Source organism: Eublepharis macularius, chromosome 4, assembly GCF_028583425.1.
Source record: "Eublepharis macularius isolate TG4126 chromosome 4, MPM_Emac_v1.0, whole genome shotgun sequence".
NCBI classification, from domain to species: Eukaryota; Metazoa; Chordata; class Lepidosauria; order Squamata; family Eublepharidae; genus Eublepharis; species Eublepharis macularius.
In genome coordinates, this window is record NC_072793.1 from 10,483,323 (window position 1) to 10,504,968 (window position 21,646).

At 47.8% G+C, this 21,646-nt stretch overlaps 1 protein-coding gene across 3 annotated transcripts in view; it reads right to left on the bottom strand.

Moving 5' to 3' along the window:
• RBMS2 (RNA binding motif single stranded interacting protein 2) overlaps positions 1-21,646 on the bottom strand; it is a 69,712-nt gene that overhangs the window by 9,293 nt on the left and 38,773 nt on the right. For 2 of the 3 annotated variants that reach the window (XM_054975396.1, XM_054975395.1), the window contains exons 2-13: positions 17,557-17,753; positions 11,785-11,843; positions 10,884-10,975; positions 10,045-10,202; positions 8,426-8,505; positions 5,885-5,994; positions 5,162-5,208; positions 4,903-4,996; positions 4,170-4,220; positions 3,495-3,605; positions 3,322-3,402; positions 1,003-1,089 (exon numbers count right to left, since the gene is read on the bottom strand). In XM_054975396.1, coding sequence (XP_054831371.1) covers positions 1,009-1,089; positions 3,322-3,402; positions 3,495-3,605; positions 4,170-4,220; positions 4,903-4,996; positions 5,162-5,208; positions 5,885-5,994; positions 8,426-8,505; positions 10,045-10,202; positions 10,884-10,975; positions 11,785-11,843; positions 17,557-17,753 — 1,161 coding nt within the window. In that variant the 3' untranslated portion in view covers positions 1,003-1,008. The remainder of the gene's footprint in view (positions 1-1,002; positions 1,090-3,321; positions 3,403-3,494; positions 3,606-4,169; positions 4,221-4,902; positions 4,997-5,161; positions 5,209-5,884; positions 5,995-8,425; positions 8,506-10,044; positions 10,203-10,883; positions 10,976-11,784; positions 11,844-17,556; positions 17,754-21,646) is intronic. The other variant, XM_054975399.1, reaches the window with a different exon arrangement.

Here is a 21,646-nt window from a genome sequence, read left to right on the forward strand (position 1 = left end):
GCCTCAAGGTCACTTGTTGGGCATCATGACTTGACTGGAGACTGAAGCCTGGATTGGGCCCAGTCCTAGCCTCTTAAGAGCTGTGCCATGTTGGATCTCAGCTGGCTCTCCCTGCTTAGCCAATGCAGCGTATCCTCAAACACACCGGCAAGCAGGAAGTTGGGTCATGGGTTGAAGGGACGGGGGGGGTGGGGCGGTATTCAGGCTCAACTGATTAGGAAAATGAATCCACAGTGTTTCTGTCCTCTTCTAGTGGGGCTGGGTAGCTGGACAAAGAGCACTTCTGCCCCTAAATGTCAAATGCAACACAACATGATCCAAACGTATTTGGACCTGTGCTCTCAGCATTTTAATTACTAGATTTTTTTTATTCCATCCTTTCTTCAAGGGTTAGTGGCTCATGCGCATAGCATCTCTTTCTCTCCCATACCCCATTTTAACCTCAAAACAACCTTGTAAGTTTGGCGAGGAACAGAAAGATAGTGCCTGGCCCAAGATCACCCAATGAGCAGAACGGGGATTTGATAGCTTTAGCATCCTGACTACAACATGTCTTGTATTCAGGGGAGCTGTGCTTTATTTGCAAAAACTAGGATTGCCAAGATCGGGTCTGGATGGGAACCTGGTTGCTGTTTCTTAATATGACAATTTCTACAGGAAATGCTGGAGGAACAAGGAAACATAATGCAGGGCATAATATAGAAATGTACATGCTTTGTATTTGGTCTTCATTGGAGGTCTCTTTTCAAGCACCTCCTGAGAGATAAACCAGCATAATACTAGCAGTTCCTGCAGTTCATATCCAGTTTCCCAATCATCTACCATGGTTCATATTGGAATATCGCACATTACTCCAGCTTCAGGCTGAATGAGCTAGAGGAAAGCAACAGCTCAGAATGCACCCTAATGTCAAATTCCCACAATAAATATTTCATAGTACCAGCTGCTTTTTCCCAATTTTTGGTGATCACCACCTTCACACATCCACCCACACCACCTTACCTGTTGTTACTTGTTGTACTGATACGAGTAGGCAGTGTGATCTGACGGGGACTCCACTGTCACATGACTCTGCTGACCACTGTTCTCCTGTGACAACATAGCCAGCAGAGGATCTGGGATTACAGAATATCCTTTCCAAAAACTCTCAGCCCCACCAGGCTGAGTAAGATCCAGGTGTCAAGACTCTTCAAGTTTAGTTTGAACTAAGTTGCTGCAGTGCTTCCACTGCTCCAGGGATAGGCAACCAGCAGCTCATCAGCTAAGTTTGGCATCCAGGACTTCCCTCATTAGTAGAGATGGGCACAAAATGGAACACAAACCAAAAAGAACCACGAACCAGCCCGGTTCGTGGTTCTCGAACAGTTCGTGGAAGCTCCGTTCCATGAACTTCCGAACTGGTATGCGGGTTTGTTTCATTTGTTTTAAAAAGCAATACCCCTGCAGTGGCACGGAAAGGGGCATTTAAACCCGCAGATCAGCTGCTTGTCAGGGAGATTCCCCTACAAGCAGCAGATCATTTAAACAGCAGGGCTTGGCTGCCCGGCTGGGAACTCCCAGCCAGCCAAGCCTCACCTGCAGTTTAAATGGCCATTTCCCTGCCGCCCCAAGCAGTGGCCATTTAAACAGTGGGGCTTGGCTGGCCAGCTGGGAACTCCTGGCCAGCCAGCGAACTCCTGGCCAGGCAGCCAAGCCCCACTGTTTAAATGATCAGCTGCTTGAAGGGGATCTCCCCAAAAAGCAGCTGATCCGTGGGTTTAAATGCCCCTTTCTGTACCTCTGCTAAGCAGCACGAAAAGGGGCCTTTAAGCCCTACAAACCATGAACTGGTTCACAAACTTGCCCCAGTTTGGGGAAGTTTGTGGTTTGTGAAAACGCACGAATCATGAACCGCACAGTTCGTTTTTTTCACGGTTCGTGCCCACCCCTACTCACTAGCTCCCTTAGCAAAGGGGCTAGATGGATTGCAAACAATCGGCATCATTATCCTTTTAGGATGCTCAGTTGCTCAAGCAATAAGATGAACCCAGGCATAGCCAGGGGCATTTCTGGCAGGGCAAGAAGTGGCGAAGATCCTACTAGCTAGTTAGTAGCAGCTAAGGAAGAATTGGCCGAATTTGTTTCTCTTCCGCCCACAGGTATTTTAGGCCTAGTTGTGACCAGAGGTGTGAGCCCTTGGGCAAAAGCCAAAGGGCTCAGCCTAAGGGCCGCAGTCTAGAGCTAGCAGGAGGATGTTTGCAGAAGCTTTTGTCCCCTCTTCTCCTGCTTTGTCTCTCTCTCTTGTATTTTTGTACATTGTTGTATTGCAAGTTGCTTTGAGTTCCCATTAGAAAGAAAAATGGGATGTAAATGGATAAATAAATAAAAACAGTTCCTTGGCCACTGTGTCAACAGCAACAGAAATTTAGAATGCAACTCCCCTGCTGTCTTCCGTTTTCCTGCACCTTGGCTTGCACGCAGATGATACAGCTGTTCATACTGAGAAGGAGGCCGTTGCATACGTCTAAAGAGACTTTTGCCCAAACCTCTATTTTTGATAGAGACAATGGGTTCAAGCAATGTTGTTGACCTTCTAGCCATTGCTAAGTTGAAAAGTGGTCCCTGCTAACAATTATTTACAAACCAGGGTCCTATACTAACCCTTACTGGTCCAGGAGGGGTTCTAGTAGAAAATATGATATTCCAAAGCTAGAGGGCAGTGGTGATGAAGGAACTTCAGAAAGGTCAAAAAAAATCATGACATAGTTTTCAGAAGGGAATTTCCCCCCATATGGAATGCACAAAACCCCTGAATCAAACGGAAACAGTCACATGATACCATGCTTATTCTGAGTTCAACTTGTGGGCTTCCTGGGGCTTTCTCCTTTAAACTAAACCAATAATAAACCCACTTTGCTCAGGTTCAAAGGGGGAACTGTGGAGAGGTTGTCTGGATTATCCATCGGGACTCTTTATCTGACACCACCATGGCATTTCATGGCTTAGCTCTGCCTCCCCTTTGGCCCTTTAAAGGGCTTTTTCACTTTCTCTATTAAGTCGCACAGTAGCCACAAGGGAGCCCTGCACCTTTGCATCTGTACCTTTGCACAGGCATGACAGAGGGGCACCTATTTGCCAGTCCCTATTCGGTTTTAAGTCCACAAACACAAAAAATCATATCAATGCATGATCCCTACCTAAGCAGCTGGTTCATTTCAGCCAATATACAACCCTGTGTGATGCATGGATGTGAGCACGTAGGGTGATGTATCAGAGCTATGCAAAAGAAAGCAACTTGAGCAATTGTCAGCTTAAGTGGAAAGAAGGAAAACAAACACTTACCTCAACTGCAACGCTTGAGGAAGGCACAGGTGTGTACTGGGGGATGTAGGCTCCTTGCATAGCTGCCGCCGCTGGCATATACTAGACGAGTAGAGATAAGAGATGTCAGAAGGAGTAAGCAATATATATAGAAGCTTCCCAAAGGAGTGGTGGTGGAGAAATACGGTCCTTACCGTGCCAGCACTGCTGAGAGACAAATGGCCCAGCTGCTGGGTTAAGGGCGCCATCATGGAGGTGGGCTGAATGGAAATTGCATGGTCCATGGCTGGGGTCAGCACTGTCCCCTGCTTAGCAATAAAAGGGGGCGGGGTTAGAAAGAAATGTGGGAGAAAGAAGTGGGGCAATGAGGGAATGTGACTGCGAAATGGATTGGGATTAGGCCAATTCATGACAGAAGACCCGGGAATTAAATTAGCCCTTCTCTGACGTTGCAGGCGGCAGTGGAAACGTTCAGAAAAAGCCTGCATAGTTATCTGACGGTGATGTGCAGGTGGGAAGTGCTGAGAACTGTGGGTCCCCCATAAGACATAAGTAGTATGTTTCTGTCTCCCCTGCCCCTCTGTCTTTTCTGCTCCTAATGCATAGTTTGTAACAGGGAAGAGGAAATATAGTATCTGGAATCAGGCATCCAGCAAGAGTATCAGGACAGTTTTTATAAGTGATGTTCAGGTCACTTCTCTGTGTTACTTGAACAGCTTCAACCTATGAGTGCATTTGATTTTAAAGATTTGCTCTTTCTATCCTGGGCTCACACATGAAATATTCCGAAACTACAAGGCCTTTCTCAATATGGCTTGAGAAAATGCCCTTAAACCAGATGGACAGAATTTGGGAGGAGCAGGTCTCACCGTAGGCTGCATGAGGTACGATTGATGGTGCATCCATGACGGGCTGTGAACCTAAAACCAGTACAGTAATAATATTTAGCATTTATATATTGTAGTCCACACACACTGAACCTTACAATAGTCCCAAGAGATGCGCTAGTGCCATTATCCCCACATCCCTGATGCAAGATGGGCTGAGGCCGAGAGAGACTTGTTGGTTTGTAGCAAAGATGAGATTTTAACCAGGGACTTGCTGGCTTGCAGCTGATGCTAGCTCTGAAAGCCCAATGAGATCTGTTCATTTACACCTAATTACACGTAAAGGGGAGGGGAAGGTTTTGTGTTTTTTTAACCATCTGAGAAAACATGACATGTAAGTGAAGGGAACTGAACCTATCCTGTGCCTGCCTCTTCCCTCCCCATAGCCTTTTCCTTGCAGAAGCTGGTACTGAAGCTCAGCTGAGAAGAAAACCACACGAGGAGGCTGCGTAAACCACTGATGTGGGAAGGTTCAGCACACCCCACCTGCATGCTCCTTTGGCTCTAAAAACTGGACTCCCCAACATCTGCCAGGCCAGACCAGGGTTTCATAAAATGGGCCTGCCACCATTGTCTTAAATGACTTTTAGTCACTACGCTGCACTCTCTCTTAGTACCTCTAACTCCATCTCAGTCTCCGAAACAAAATATGTGTAGAATTCTGCCTAGTTTGCCTTCACTAGCATTGGAGTGTGTTTGTGTGCACAACAGGTACCTGGTAGGAGGATACAGGTGATGGAAGATACGGGGAGAGTGCAGTCTGGGCAATCATCCTGTTAGGAGCCAGGCTGTACGGCGTTGTGTAGAATCTGCAACAGAAGAAGGAGTGGGGAGGAGAAAGGATAAAGCCCTTCACAAAGAACTGGATTTACCATATGCTTGTGTGCAGATGTGATTCTTCCAAGTCTCTTTGAAGATAATACTAAAATATTCTCAATTAGGAAGTGAAGGTACAAGTAAAAAAGAAGACATACCCATTCTGTAGCGCAGTTGTGGGGTCATAGGTCAAGGTCATCCCACCCTGTATGGAAACATCAAATAGAATAAGGCCTAGTTCATATCGGGACTTGTGTCTCCTCCCATTTTCCTGAATCACCGAGATCCCAGCTCCAGCATTTTTGTCAGTCAGTGTTCACCTTCTTACGGACAAGCTGCAACTCTTATGCTAGCTAGCTAATGGAAAACCTGTACCCTGCCAGCAGCCTGGCAGGAGAACTAGTGCAGCTAACTAAAGAGAAGCCCCCTAGCTCGAGGGCAGGCCATCTTTCTGGGGGGCTCAAGTGCCCTCCCCCCAAAGCCCACAGTCTACCTGTCAAAATGTTGGCAAGCTGACAAAAGGAGAAGAGGGGATGATGGACGTACTTGGCCACACACTCTGGGAGTTAACTGAACAGCACTGCCAGCACCTCAGGGGCTCATCAGTTCAGTCCTCTGGATGGAGAACCACTCTGTGTGCCAAGCAAGATGGTCTGGCGTGCCACCATTAGGCACGCGTGCCAGGAGTTGTCCTAGTTCTAACCCAGACCTGACACAACCTATGACCCACCAAACTGAACTCAACCCACCAAACACCCTAATTTTTAACCCCTGACAACAAGCAAAACATTCAAACAGGAGGTCCGTTGATCACCATATGTGGATGATCAGCTTTTTCTGCATGCTGACGTCCTCTTGCTACTCCGTACCCTCTCCCTTACCGTATCACTTTCCCGTGGCCAGGCTCGTCCATTCTGCACGTATTTGCCCTGATTCTGGCGCTTCTTCTGGCCGCCATCAGCAAATTTGCAAAGCAATGGATCTGGGGGTGCTGCAGAGGGAGAGGAGGAGGGGTTAACACTGAGACCTCCTGCCATAACTGGGGGAAACAAGTACACAGCACTACACTGTACTTGTGTGTGTGTGTGTGTGTGTGTGTGTGTGTGTGTGTGTAAAATGCAGTCAAGTCACAGCCAACTTATGGTGATCTCATAGGGTTTTCAAGGCAAAATACAAACAGAGGTGGTTTGCCACAGCCTGTCTCCACATAGCAACCCTGGACTTCCTTGGTTTCCCATCTAAGTACTAACCAGGGCTGACCGAGTTCAGCTTCCAAGATTTGATGAGGACAGACTAGCCTGGCCCATCCAGGTTGTCTACTATTTATCTATGAGCAGACTGGCCAGGTACTTCCATGCAGGGTCATCTGACCCACCTCTTCCAGCATCCTAGGTGCCCAGTTTATACAGGAATATCAAACGGTGAAGCTTAACCTGGATCACGGCTTTTTTTCAGCGGGAACGCGGTGGAACGGAGTTCCAGCACCTCTTGAAAATGGTCACATGGCCGGTGGCCCCGCCCCCTGATCTCCAGACAGAGGGGAGTTGAGATTGCCCTCCGCGCCACTGGCACGGAGGGCAATCTAAACTCCCCTCTGTCTGGAGATCGGGGGGCGGGGCCACCAGCCACGTGACCATTTTCGCCGAGGGCAATTTACACTTTAAAAAACTCCCCCCTTGTTCCAGCTGACCCAAAGTGACGTCATTGTGCAGTCCTGAGTTCCACCACTGAGTTCCACCACCTCTTTTCCCAGAAAAAAAAGCCCTGTCCTGGATTATACCAATTCAGGCTGTGTGGAGGACTGCCGGCTTGAATGTTCCCCATGGAAGAAATGTACTTCCTTGCATATAAAAAAGAGAAAACTAGGGGGGTCAAAGCTCACGTAACGCGGGTCTGATCCATTCATATTTAAAAAGAGGGCAGGGCATGCAGGCAAGTGGAATGCAACCCACTCTGACCTTCCTCCACGGTAGGCACTTTTCTCCCAGCCTTGCCTTGCTCTGGTACTGGAAGAGAGGCTGAGGATTTTAGAACGTGCTTGAAGTGACATGGATGTGAATGAGGCAGGCTCATGAATAAAGGGATGAATGCCCCCCCTCCCGCCCAAGTCCTGTCCAGTGTGGCCCTGGGTTCAACCCTTCTCACTCATCTATTTTTCTTTATGTTGGGAGTCTTGCTGGGAGAATTCAAACACGAAACCTCCCACCTGCACTCCAAGGGCCTAATTACATGACATGCTGTCTCCAGATCTGGCCCCCAGTCTGCTCCAGCTCCTCTCAAGCAGAGCTGGTCTAGGAATTCCTAGGTGAAACTTAGATTTAGATCGGGGGCCGATTGAGATCAGGACCTCAGCACACAGGGAAATGGGGCTTATGCCTTCCACCCGTGCCATTTTCCTGTGGCCCTGAAAAACTACTATTCACCATGTTGGGGAAATGATGGGCTACACGTAAGTTTCCCCCTGTGAAGCAAACAGTGACTCCCCAGGGTTGCTTCAGGTTGGGAAAACGGTGCAGAGGGAAGGGTTAAACTTCCTCACTCCCTGTACGCTATGATCCGAATCCAAATCGGCCTCGACACACCTGAATCTAAGTTTCAGCCAGGAACTCCTAGAACAGGTCTGCTCGACAGAACCCCAGAGATGGATCTGCAAACAGTGTATTGTAGAGTTAAGTCTTAAGGATAGGTTTAAAAGTGAAGCTAGTGGGGCAAAAGAACTCACTGATGGGACTTTGCACTCACGGAGCATCGTATTTAATTGTGCAAAGCAGCAATGTGTGCTTAGGCAGCATGCCAGCACAACATCCACAAAGGCTACAGGTCTCCAGTATGAAAATCAAGCATGCACAGCTGCTTTGCACAGGTGGCAGGCCAGTATAAATGTGGCACAGTGCCCACGCAAAGGTATACGGGGAAAGTCTTTGCTTCACCAGCATCACATTCAAAATTAGGCCTAAAATGTTACAGTCCAGGAAAAAGCTTTATCTCTTGATTCTGCTGCACGTAAACTGGCCCCAAAGCTCACCCTTTAGCTCACTCCTATTAGCAGACAAGACATGTTCTACTAGAACATTGATTGCCACCAGGGCTTTTTTTCTAGGAAAGGAGGCGGTGGAACTCAGTGGGTTGCCCTTGGAGAAAATGGTCACATGGCTGGTGGCCCCACCCCCTGATCTCCAGACAGAGGGGAGTTGAGATTGCCCTCAGTGGCGCTTAGCGGCACGGAGGGCAATCTAAACTCCCCTCTGACTGGAGATGAGGGGGCGGGGCCACCAGCCATGTGACCATTTTCAAGAGGTTCTGGAACTCCGTTCCACCGCGTTCCTGCTGAAAAAAAGCCCTGATTTCCACTATGGAGCCCTCAGGCTCATCATCCCCACCCCAATACACACACATCTCTTCACAGCCATGGAACTCCTCACCTGGGACCCCTGGGGGTGTTTTGATGTATTTGCCATTGAAGTGCGTGATGATGGCTTCACACTTTTCTGTGGACTCCATCCTGCAGAAGAAGTAAAGAGAAACAGTATGTATAGGGGGGGGGGCGGTAATAGATAAAGGGCTGAGCATTTCCTATAAGCGATTGACACTTAATATTACACTGTCCCTATGTCCTGTTGACGAGACACGTATTGAGAGCTCCATGCTCAGAACTTAATTCCCAGGACAGCATGGGCCCAATTTGGATGAGGACCACAGTGTGCAGGGAGAGGAACTCAAAACCTCCCCCCCCCCGCACCACCACCACCCCCCGCATCATTTTCCAACCTGAAATGGCCTCGGGGAGCTGCTATTTGCCCCGTTGAGGAAACTTGTATGAATCCCATCCGTATAATTAAGAACCAAGGTGGACCGGGAGGAGAGGCGAGGAGGACACCGAAATGCACAGTTATATCCTCACCCTCACCACCACACACAGAGCTGTAGACGACTCGCTCCTGATGGCAGAGGCCACAATCCACACATTCCTTTTATTACAGAGGGTTCATGGAGCCATATTGCTGGAAATGCAGGAGACGGAAGGTTGCTCTGCCTGCTGAATTTCTACTGGGTGTGTCGAGAAAAAGGAGGCGACAGGTAGAGGGCTGCCAGCACCCTTGAAGTCTGAGCTACGGAGGATTTCTTCCGGCTGTTTTCAAGGGTTTATATTTTAAATGTGACCCTATGAGCACATGTGTATGAAAAAATTACTCAGAAATTAATGGACCACATTAATCTCCAGAGACTAATTTATGAAAGGCATTTGCTGAGAAAGCCCCATGATAAGACGGCCATGACTGGCACTATGAACTGCACTAAATAATACTGCTAGAGTGGAAGACCGGCCGCAGGAATCCTGTGCTGAGTACAACAGACGGCTTGGAGCACAAACTCTGAAGGAGGAGAAGCAAGGGAAATGGCCACAATTGTCAGTTGCAGGTTTATGATTCCCTGGTCCAGTTTAGCAAGCAAGAGTCAACCTATGCTAAGCCTGAGGAATAAAGTAGGATATATAAACTGAAACATATGAAAAACTCCCCCCCCCCCGCCCAACCCAGCCAAACTGACTCTGGCTAGATGCCACAGGAATGCAGGCACCAACAATGTTCCCCATCTATCCTTGTCTTCCCACGTGCTCTCCATGTGCAAGGAAGGACTGGGGAATATGTACAATTATTCCACTGTGAAAGACTGCACATGCCCTAGCATATCTGCAAGCATTTTGTGCATAATGGAGCATTTGTCCAAGCACACACAAAAAAGCCCTTGTGGCAAGAAATGCTTGGATAAAGGAGTCTGGTCCATCCAGGTGTGAGGTGCAGGTCTTTGGATGAACAACCACATTGGTCCATTCCTGTGAGAGAATTATGGCCACACACAAATGAATACAAATGAAGAAGCAAATGGACATATTTCATTAAGGCAAGCGTAACTACGCAAGCAAGCACCTCCTTATGACCTGGGCAAAGATTTATACCTTAGCAAGAATTACCGCTCAAGGAAGCAATCCTAAGAATAAAGAAGCCCTTCCCAACATGCACGCACACACATGCACACTGACCTGGCAAAGCCAACTCCCCGGCTAGTGCCACTAGCATCACGCAGGATGCGTGTGGAGATGACCTGTCCAAATGGCTTCAGCATTGACTCCAACTCAGCCTCATCCATGCCCAGAGGCAGGTTTGACAGGTAGAGGTTGGTAGGATCCTGCTCTTGTTGCTATAGAAACAAGGAAGTCAGGCTGTTGCACAGCAATAACCCATCCCATCCCCAAGAACTCATTCCTTACAGACTATCCTTTCTCTTCGATGTGGGAAATGCCAGCACAAAACCAGTGTACCCTATTTGCTATGTAAGATGTGGAGCTACACTGGGACTTCAGAACAGCCGGCAGTTGATCCAGAACAGCAATCGCAATGCACGTCACCAAGGAGGTCTGATGTACATACAGCACGGGGCCACATTTTAAAGATCCCTGCTGTCTTCGCTCTGCTTGTAGTAAAGCAGCCGGCTGAACCCCAAAAGCAAAACTTAAACTCATCATGGACACACCAGCAACATAGGATTATGGCAAGTGCTCACATCAAACAGGGCAATCATCGCTACACCAACCTCAGATTCCGAGGTGGCAAAGGGGCCACTTTCAATGTCAGAGTGGCACTGCAGGATGAACCCAGAGAAAACAAAGAATATCTGGCACTGCTGTAAGGGAACCCAAACAAACTTGCAAAATGGCCTCACTTGAGCTGGATATTATGGCAGGAAGCATACTATGTTTAGAATGTGTTTTTAAACTATAGTTTTCGCCTAAAGGGGGCCCTTTCCTTCCATCTTCACGCTACTGAGGCGAACAGCCACGTCCCATCACCCCAGCAGGCTATCTGAGCACTGAGGTCTTACCTTGGCCATCTGGGCCTGCACCCCACTAGCCTTCAACGCAGTCACTGCCTTCTGGGCTGCCGTAGGGCTGTCAAAATCCACAAAGCCATATCCTGTTTAATTGAAAACATGGCCGTTTTTGAGGATGTTGGTTTTGAGGCACAGCGGCTGCTTGGACACAGAACCCGTCCGTCTGCTTTTGACCAGTTGGCACCCTTTACTGAGCCCATTCTATGGAACAGAATCCCCACTCCTATGACACTCCCCACACCTCTTCTCCCCAGCCCTCCAGTTTCACTCCACATAGCACAAATACCCTCTAGCATACCACTGCAGTCAGCATGAAATGAGAGGCCAATTTGAGGTAACGTTACTGGACTAGTGAGCAAGCACTGGCAGGGGAGAAAAGGGAGAGAGCGCCCGTCACGTTCTCCGGCCATTCGGGTTCCTCCCTCTTCCCCACTTCCAGCCTCTATGCAGATGCTCCCCCCTCCCCCCTCAGCAATGTCTGGCATGACAGGAATGTAACTCTCCCCCCCCACCCCACCCCCATCACAGATAACCCATCCCCACAGGACCTCCCAGACTGAACCTGTCCCCCCCCGCCCGGAAACTTGGCTTAGGACTTCCATCCTGAGCCTCTCCTCTCTTCCACCCCTTTTTGGTTTTCAGTTCGCAGCCCCTGAGACTGCAGATGGAAGGGAAAAGGTATTTCCTGGGGCTCAGGACTGCAATCCTACAGGGGAAAAGAATGAACTGGCAACTGAAACATACTGGCTCTTAACTCTTCCTCTCAGAAACCACTAGCAGAACCCAAGCACCCCAGCTCTGACACCTGCCCCCTCACACTTTTCCCTGCACACCCCACTATACAATGTTGTCCTCACACATCAGATTGCAGAATTCAGCTTTGTGTACTCACCTTTGCATTTGTTGGTCGTTTTGTCCAGAATAGCCTTGGTGGAGACAATTTTGCCATATCTATGAGTGTGAGAAAAACACAAAGGCAAGTGCAGGAATTCAACACAGTTCCCATAGTAACCAACATGCGGAAATATTCCAAAATGCATCTGCTACGACCTCTCCTCACTGCCTCCCAACATAAATCTCTCTTCCTCAGGCATTCAGGCAGGTAAAGCTGCCCCCCACCTGTCTAGTCTCTATTTACTAGGAAGAGAGCCCTGACCGACTTTACACACGGAATCCCCTCTCTCCTCTTCTTCTCAGAGACTTCATCAGACAGGGCAACAAGTTCCCTACATCCGCTAGCTGCTGCCCAGGGATACTGGAGCAAGGGAACTCGGTATTTATTTTCCTTATACACTGCCACCATTTAGTTCTTTAGATATCTTGGTCAAGGCCAGAATGACTTCTGTGTGTGTACTGTTTACCCTGAGCTAACATGCATCCAGTCAGTCAGGTTTAAACACAGGGAAAAAGTTAAACTTTATTTGTATTTCAACCACATTTAGGTGGCTCTAACTTTTGATCCCTGATCATTCCAGCAGTCAACAAATATGAAATATCAGTTCCCAGAAGTCAGCCTTTCACTCATACTTCTTCTTCCACCAGGGGCAAAAATCTTCCCTTCAAATGGACTGCTCCACCCCTGCTCCCAGTTCTAACTGCTGTTCTTAACTGTTTTCAACTGACATCTTGGCTCCATCATTTCTTCAGCTCCCACTGGCTACCTCTAGGAAAGGCAGAACCGGAGCTGTCTATCACAGCTTCCTTCTACACAATATGTAATCCAATACATTTTTAACATCTTGGAAACACAATTCCTTAGTTCAGCTTCTGAAATGTGTGGTGCTAGGCCTCAAGCCTGTTTGAAAGCCTTTACCCAGTTTTAGAAATGGGAAGAAATTCCACTGTCCCTATCACTGCACATCCACTTCGCAGGGCTTTTTTTCTGGGAAAAGAGGCGGTGGAACTCAGGACCGCACAATGACATCACTTTGGGTCAGCTGGAACAAAGGGGGAGTTTTTTAAAGTTTAAATCGCCCTCGGAGAAAATGGTCACATGGCTGGTGGCCCCGCCCCCTGACAGCGGGGAGTGTAGATTGACCTCCATGCCGCTCCAGCAGCGTGGAGGGCGATCTAAACTCCCCTCTGTCTGGAGATCAGGGGGCGGGGCCACCAGCCATGTGACCATTTTCAAGAGGTGCCAGAACTCCGTTCCACTGCATTCCAGCTGAAAAAAAAGCCCTGAACTGAAGTCACAGAAGCCCTAAGCAAGAGAAAAAAGTGACAATCTCACTTTGGTTCAGAGTAGAATTCTAATTGCAAACCATTTTCCACTTTACAGGGAGGGATATGTGGTGGAGAAATGTAAAACTTGTTGAGAGTGCTATGAAACAGTTTCCAGGCTAAATCACTGCAAGCCGTTATGCCTTAATCTCATCTGCCAGAGAACTATAACATCTAGCAGAACGGCGGGTGGGTTATCCAAGAGAGAAGAAGACTTGTGGGTAGGTCCACATGGTTGCCAAAAGTGAGGTTCACTGATGATGACACAGCACAATCCTGCCCAATAAATGAACGGCAGACAAGCATAATAAGGCTGTTGTATGATATGAGACAGAACCTCAGGAAGGAATGATACGGCAGCCACAGCCTGTTTAGCTTGTAACATGCTTGCTTACTCTATGTATATAACTATACACTGCAAGATTGAGGATCTGGTGCAGAATTTTAAAAATCTGATATTAATCAAGATTTATAACCGCCCCCACCCCCAGGAAAAGAATAAGTTCCTAGTCCTTAGAGAAACCTCACTAGCAGGGCTCAATTTGAGGGGGAACGTGCAGGAACGCAGTTCTGGCGTTTCCCCAAAGAGATCACATGTCAGGTGGCCCCGCCCACCTGACTCTCGGCCATTTAGGCCCATTTTGACCTGGATTGGGGCTGAAATGGCCCGGATTGGGCCTCTGACAGGTGATGGATCACTCTCCCGCTCAGCAGCGGCCCAATCCTGACCATTTTGGGCCCCTTTTCGTGCATTTTCAGCCCCTTTTTGCCATTTTGGGCCCAATTTCAGCCCTGAATGGCCAGGATTGGGTCCAAAACAGCCAAGATAGGTGATGTCAGGGGGGTGTGGCATATGCAAATCAGTCATGCTAATGACACACTTCTAGTGATGTCAAGGGATGTGGCATATGCTAATGAGTTATGCTAATGAGTTCCTCCAGCTCTTTTTCTACGAAATGACCCCTGCTCACTAGCAAGACTTCCCAGGAGGGGCTGAGCATCTGTGTTCTGTACAAATCCTCATTCTCCTCTTGTGCAGCATGATAAAATCCAGGTAAATGTGTATAATTAAGTTTTCTTACTTTTCTTACTTACTTTTCTTGCTTCTTACTTACTTTTCTTACTTTTCTTACTGCAAAAATTTGTCTCCCCCCCTCAAAAAGCAGTCTGGCATATGTTCTGAACCTAAAATTGTCTTCCAGAATTTTAATGACCATCACTATAAAGAAGTGTATGTTTATATGCAGGGCTTTTTTTCAGGGGGAACGTGGTGGAATGGAGTTCTGGCACCTCTTGAAAATGGTCACGTGGCTGGTGGCCCCACCCCCTGATCTCCAGAGAGAGGGGAGTTTAGATTGCCCTCCGTGCCGTTTGGCGATCTACATTCCCCTCTGTCTGGAGATCAGGGGGCGGGGCCACTGATCATGTGACCACTTTTGCCGAGGGCGATTTAATCTTTAAAAAACTCCCTTGTTCCAGCTGACCGAAAGTGGCATCATTGTGCGGTCCTGAGCTCCACCACTGAGTTCCACCACCTCTTTTCCCACAAAAAAAGCCCTGTTTATATGTATCTTAAATAAGTATCAGCCATGCTGGCGTTCTTAAAAGAAGGCCAGCAGCAGAGGGAAATTATCGTGGTGGTGTGGTAAGGTTGATTCTTGCAGCCAAAAGCATTCTGTACCCTGAGCATCCTTCCCCCAAAGATAAATATTCCTTTCAAGCACTATCATGTAAACTACTGTGAAGCCACTGTGCTATATGAGAAGAAAATACCACTGAGGTTCACTGAAACGTACTCCATAGTAAGTGTACACAGTATTACAGCCTTAAATAGCTTCAGTGTATTACAAAACTCCTGTACGAACGCACCACGGAAAATTGTTTTACCCTTTAAAAATAGCCCACTCCCCCCCCCATCAAAACCAACAGCATTCATCCCAGCTGCCCTTCACCCCACCCCCAATGCTTCCTGCTCACCCAAAGCAGGATTTCCTGCCCAGGAAAAGACAAGCCCAGGAAATCCGACCGGCGCCAGGAACAGCCGAGCGGTGGCGCCTCCCAGCTAGGACACAGGAGAGTCCAGCTGCAGGGTTTCAGAAAGGGACGGATCCTACTGAATGCAGGGGTTGTGGCTGGAAAATCTCAGGCCCCGGGGCCAGTGGGGAAAGGGAGACGATGGCTTTGCAGATGTGGGAACTGAGAGACGCGGTGGAGGCAATGCATGCACACAGTGATCGAGTGTGGCAAAATCAAGGGCAGAATCCCCAGCTCTCAGCCACTGCCAGTATTCACTTTGGGACCCAGCCCCTTCCCTTCTTCGCTTTCCCCTCCCTCTGCTCACAGCAGTTCCAAACCCCATCCACAGTCCCCTCCCTCATGCTCAGCCCGGCAGATGCCTCTCTTTGAAGTAGGCGTGTTTGTCAAGTGTGGCATTCCAGGCAGGGGTGAGCTGAGGTAAGCAGAGGAACAGCCCCCTGCCCAGCTGCCCTTCCTGGTCTCCGAGCGTCAAGTGCCACAGCCAGGCTCAGTCTCCTTCAGGCAAGGGCTGCTGAAGTGGAGAAGGGCACTCCATGGCATGGAACATAAATACACAGCCTTCCCTATGTAAATATCTGGCTGCAGGCAGTGTGTGAGCATGCTGTATTTAACCTCAGGCATTTTTCTTTCCTCTCTATTTCCTTTATACAGGGTGGCACGGTGTAGAAACAGCACTAGAAATAAGGGATCCCTTACAGGTGCTACTGGGGGGTGGAGTGGGAGGTCCGCAGCATGGGCATCCTTCAGAGCTGTGAGGATGGACTCTAGCAAGGATCCAAGAAGTCTTATCATGCCCATGATGGTGGTTTCTAGCACCCTGTCACTTTTCCACACATGTTAAATGCTCTCCTTTATCATATCCCAGGCAGGCTGATGGTCTGTAAAACTGGATCCAGAGGACTTAGCCGTGTTCATCTGTAGTTGCAAAATAGTAAAGAGTCCAGTAACACCTTTAAGACTAACCAACTTATTTGTAGCATAAGCTTTCGAGAACCACCGCTCTCTGTCAGATGCATCGTCAGAAGAGAGCTGTGGCTCTTGAAAGCTTATTCTACAAATAAGTTGGTTAGTCTTAAAGGTGCTACTGGACTCTTTACTATTTTGTAAAACTGGAGTGGAGGTTTGGAGTCAAACTCCGTATTGCCAGTTTCCAACCTTCATCTAAGACATGCAAATTCTCCAGGCTTCATCAGCACCCCCCTCCCCCCCCCCCGGCGTGCTCTCGATGGGCCAGGAGGCAGAGTGCCCGTCTAATCATCCACTGTCAGACTCCGCTCCAGTCAAGGTGGACGAGGGGAGCTGGCAAAGGAAGAGGAGGCGAGAGGGGAAATACACCAGAAACCCAAAAGGGCAACAGGAGGTCTGCAGCCAACAGTGGCTCAAGAATTACTCTGGTCTGGGCTTTGGACTTGCCCTGCCCTGGCTTATAACATAGAATCCTAGAACCACAGGGTTGGAAGGGAGCTCTAGGGTCATCTAGTCCAACTCTCTGCACAATGCAGGACATTCACAACTACCTCCCCTCGACTGCCCCAGTGACCCCTCCTCCATGCCCAGAAGATGGCAAAGCACCTCTCAGATCCCAAGCCAAACTGGCCTGTGGAAAATGGCTACCTGACCCCAGTGTCTTCTCTTGCTCATCTCCCTACACTTTCCTTTTTTGGTCAAAGGTGGACGGTTACTGAATCTACTAACAAAATAGTCTCACGTTAGGCCCCTTTGCTTTGTTATTAATTTGGGGAATATCTTTGAGCCACTTTTTGTTTCCTCTAAAGTTTAAATTCGCCTTGTTGGTCCATTCAGGTGCCCCCTCATGTTGCAGGAAACCTCAAATGCTGCTCTCTGCCTATATTTGTTCTATCGACCTTGGCCAGGATCCAACAAACTACCAGAGGATGCAGGACTGATTTTCTCTATGCACTCCACACTCCCCAAGTTTCTTTCAAGCCCCCAGAAAGATTATTCCTGCAGTCACGGGACCAGCCATGTAGATTGGAGGGCTAAAATGAGGGGGAAGCAGGTAAAATCCCCTCCACATCACTGCAGTCCCACACCCAGCCCCCACAGCTGTTTGTCCACTTAGATCCTGTCAACGCCCCCCCCCCCCAGGTAAAAAATATTTCCAAGTGTCTAAAGGAACTGGCGGGGGGGAGGGGAGATGTGGAGAAAACCAATATTCTGCTAGTAGATTATTGAATATAAACTAATGAGTTTTATGAAGCTTGGATACTGTGGCACTGGCTGAGAACCCCTGCCTTACAAAGACTGAATAGGTCAAGAACGTGGGATGTTGAGACAGAGATGGGAACTTGTGCCGGCAATAAATTATCTCATTGGTCCTCGAATCTTGTGGCTCCTGCCACATGGTGAGGCCTTCCTTCCCTGTCTCTAAAGCCTGGTAACTTACGGTTGGCACAGCTTGACAAGGTCCTGGTCTGTGGTACCCGGGTGCAGCCCCCGGATGTACAGATTTGTTTTGCTCAGCTGGTCCCCACCGCCACCTCCTCCTCCTGGCCCGCTGCTGCTGCTGCTGCTGCTGTTGTTGTTGCTGCTGCCACTAGGACTCGGGGGCGCCATCTGCTGAGCCACTGAGACATAAGGCTGCTGGAGGAAAGAGAGAGAGAGGAAGAGAAAACAAACCCCTAAATAAGCTGCGGTAACTGAGGAGTGTGGGAGGGACAAATCAATTGCGGGAAAGGGTCAAAGAAATGTATGGCTAAGATTGCTCTTAAAATGAAACTTCTAAGCACATGGTGGTAGCAAAGTGAGATTTGAAGAACCCATGTTGCACCTGCACAGCTCTCGTTCCCAGTTCTTCCAAAGTGTATGTGTTTGATCTGCTGTGTGTAAGGGACCAGGACTGCATCTGCACAGACAGTTGGCTCTGCCCTGGATCTCGAAATGCAGCAGGGCTTTCTCGGAGCATCCATACAACCTCTTCCTCCTCCCATCCTTCTTTTATGTTTTCACATTCTTTGCTCCAGTGTTCCCAGAACCTGCTCTGGTCCAATGTTTCTGTAAACATCACAGTCAAAGCAGGTTAGCACATGTGTGAATAGGAAGGTGTAGATTCCCACGGCTGAGGCCATTTTCCTACCCATCTCCTCATGGTCGCCATTCCCGCCCCCCCGCTACCAGAGTACTTTCCCCCCAGTTTTTTTTAAAATCAGTAGTAAGTATCTTACTAAAAAACAGTAGCAATATTCCTACTATTGACTTTCTTAAAAGGCTCAAGAGATGCAGAGGAGGATGGCTGATGCAAAGGGGCAAGGAGAGAAAACCAGAAAATCACCACGTGTGGATGCTCCGTTGTCACTGAGAATGCCTCTGTATTTGCAGCAGCGAGTCCACAGTGGGGAATTGCCCCCCTGTGGAAGACACTGGATGCAACCCAAGTTATTTCAGGCAGTTTCAAGCTCCTTCTCCCTTTCAGAGCTAAAGTCCCCTGAAAGTCTTCCTGCTCTGAGGGGATCCCTGGTCAATTGCCTTCAACCTCTGGATGGGACATCCTCGTCCAGAATGGTCAGAAGTTTCACCCTCCTGAGGGATCTTAACCCCTGGATTCAACAACAGCACCACAACATTGCCACCATCAAAGAGGGAACCAAGCATCATTGCCATTGGTTAAGACACCACTGATGTCATACTCATACCGATCAAGAAGCCAATCTGATCAATTCTTTTCTCCATGCTCTAAACACATGGTCATTGCTCATATATTGTGCAAGATCCAGCCACCCTCCTTCCAAGCAGCAATTCTCAATACACAAGCAGCAATAATGTGTTGATGGGGAAACAATTATTCTCTTGCTAAATTTATTCTCTAGCTAAATTTATTAAGGATTACATGGAGTACATCAGTGTCTAAGTATCACAAGCACATGTTGGATAATTCTTGTGGCATCACCAATGCCAAAAGGCTCATCCTCTTTTGCTTATATAATCCACACACACCCCGCCGCCGCCCCACGTCTGCGCTCTTCTACTATAACACTCCAGTTGAGAGTATTCGTATAGCTACCTTTAAAAACAGTTGCCGTGCTACTGTCACTGCACTGGGCATAGTACAAGAAAATTTAACCATCAGTCCATCTTGCCAGGCAACCCTGGGACTTACAGTTCCAAGACCCAGGGATCCCTTTTTAACAGACTCACCACCAAACAACAATTCCCAGGATTCTCTGGGGAAAGTCAAGACAATAGAATGCAGTGCAAATATGCTGTTATACCTTTAGAAGAAAACCTGTTTTTGCTTAGATAATATGGAAAGGCCCTCGAAGACTTAAGGAGGAAAAGTGAACAAAGGAACTCCAGCTCTATATTTAAACTAACTCGGGGTGGAGGGTGGGGAAACCAGCCTCATCATGTACCTTTAACAGCTGCTTGATCTGCAGAAATTAAGAGGTGAAACTGTACATCACATGCAGATAAACATTTTCATCTCCTAATTGCTCTAGATCAGGCTTTGCAGGCCCAGAAGCAGAGGCCAGAATAAATACTGGCAACCTGATTCATATCCTTCATTCCTCATCCCTCCATGGTACCGTATTCACTCAAAAGAAAGATGACCCTAAAGTGTAAGACAATCCCCCTAAAAAAAAAAGGTTACACACAGAAGGTTTTTTTAAAAACTGTACACAACTGTAACTTGTATGCAAATTTTAAAGGGACTCCTCTTTTTCTTGCCAGCACATGTGGGGGAAAAACCCATGTCAGGTAAATAGCAAGTATGTTTATTTTTCTCTTCCCAAGACTGCTTGCTGCCTTATCCAAGGGTTCTCTCCACCCTCTTGCCAAGATTTCTGTAGCATCTCAGAACACTGCCCCATTCCTCAGGCGATTTTCAAGGTCTTGTGATTGCAAAAGGAAAGGGAGGGAGTCTCAAACACAGGCCTGCTGAGCATTTCAAAGTTCTTTCCCTGCTCCAGGGCATATGTGGGACTAGACGCACATGTGTTTGGCTCTGCACGGGGACGCTCCATTCCCAGCATTCAATTGTAAAGTACTGCTGAAGTCACTGCGTCTGCCCTGCCCACTGGGACAACTCTGGGTGGGGTATTCATATTGCAAAACTGCTGTGCTATTCAGCAGGCCTGGCTCAAAGCTCAAGAGGCCTAAGGCTGGGATAGTGAGAGGGGCTTCAAAGGGCATCTGGAGGGCTGACAGCCGAGTCACGCTGGAGGGGAAATCTAGAGGCAAGCTGTTTGGCAAGCTAGTGCCGTGCACAAAAGATCACCTTTGCACGCTTCTTTCCACTCGTCTGTAATAACTACCATCATATCCTGTTTCTTTGGGTAGGAATCAACTAGGACAGAGCAAAGCTTCCACATTGCTTACATGCTTCCACTGGAAAAATTCACTTTTTAGAAACTCCCTTATTATTGAGGTGCACCTGCACCTAACTTTCCAAGCAATAGTAGCTTACTCCAGAAATAACTCATTTCATACTTCATTTCTATATTTTTTACACTGCCACTTCAGACCTAAATATTTATTCCTCAGTGATTCATTTCTAAATTGAGCACAGAGAAACTGAGCACAGGTTCCATGTTAAACATTAGTGTATGTAAGTGTGTATGTATATTGGGGGACATTGTAAATTGCCTGAAATTGATTTCCCTGTTATGTAATTCAATATATTTCCTAAGCAAACCCATATAAAATTTGTTGCTGTAACTATTAAAGCATATTGATTTGCAACTAAATAGACTCTTATACAACCTGAGACCATAAACCTTTGGACTTACAGTCCACATGCTTTTTGTACAACAGATGGACAATTGTGAAATTTTGAACCTTTTTTCCATATGCCGGAACACTAGGTAAGAGCCCTTCTCAATGACTAAGTGCCTGAATCAGTCTAGAGGCTGGTAGTTACTGAGTGGAATACTGTTTCTCTGCAAGACAGAAAGTAAAGGTACAACCTAGATCAAGTTAAGTAATGCTTTACTTCCACTGAGCAAGCACTAAGGGGGCATATTGCAGACTACTGGTCAGAAGGCTGGACTAGGATTTGAGAGACCCAGGTTTGAATCCCTACTCTGTCATGGAAGCGTGCTGGGTGACCTCAGGCCCTGCTGGGTGGCCACAGCTTATCATTCTTCTCACCTCTATTTTATCACCACAACAACCCTGTGAGGTAGGTTAGGCTGAGAGTGTGTGATTGGCCCAAGGTCACCCTTTGGGGTTAAGCTTTAAATATATGAAAAAATATTTTTTAAACTGCCAACCCCATCTACGTTTCAGGATACTCTTGAGCAGGGGCCACAATTTGCAAATCTTTCCCCTAACGAGCTGCTTCTGAGAAATGAAAAATATCTTGAGCTACTCCCCTATCCCAGCATGGCACTTAAGTTTTACTCTGTCATAGAAACACAACATGAACTAGGAAGAGTCCCAGAAATGAAGCTCTTAGCTAAGCATATCTATGAAGCAGAGCAGAGCTGTTTTCACACTGCTTACCGGCCACGGAACATCGCGCCGAGCTCCCGGAACGA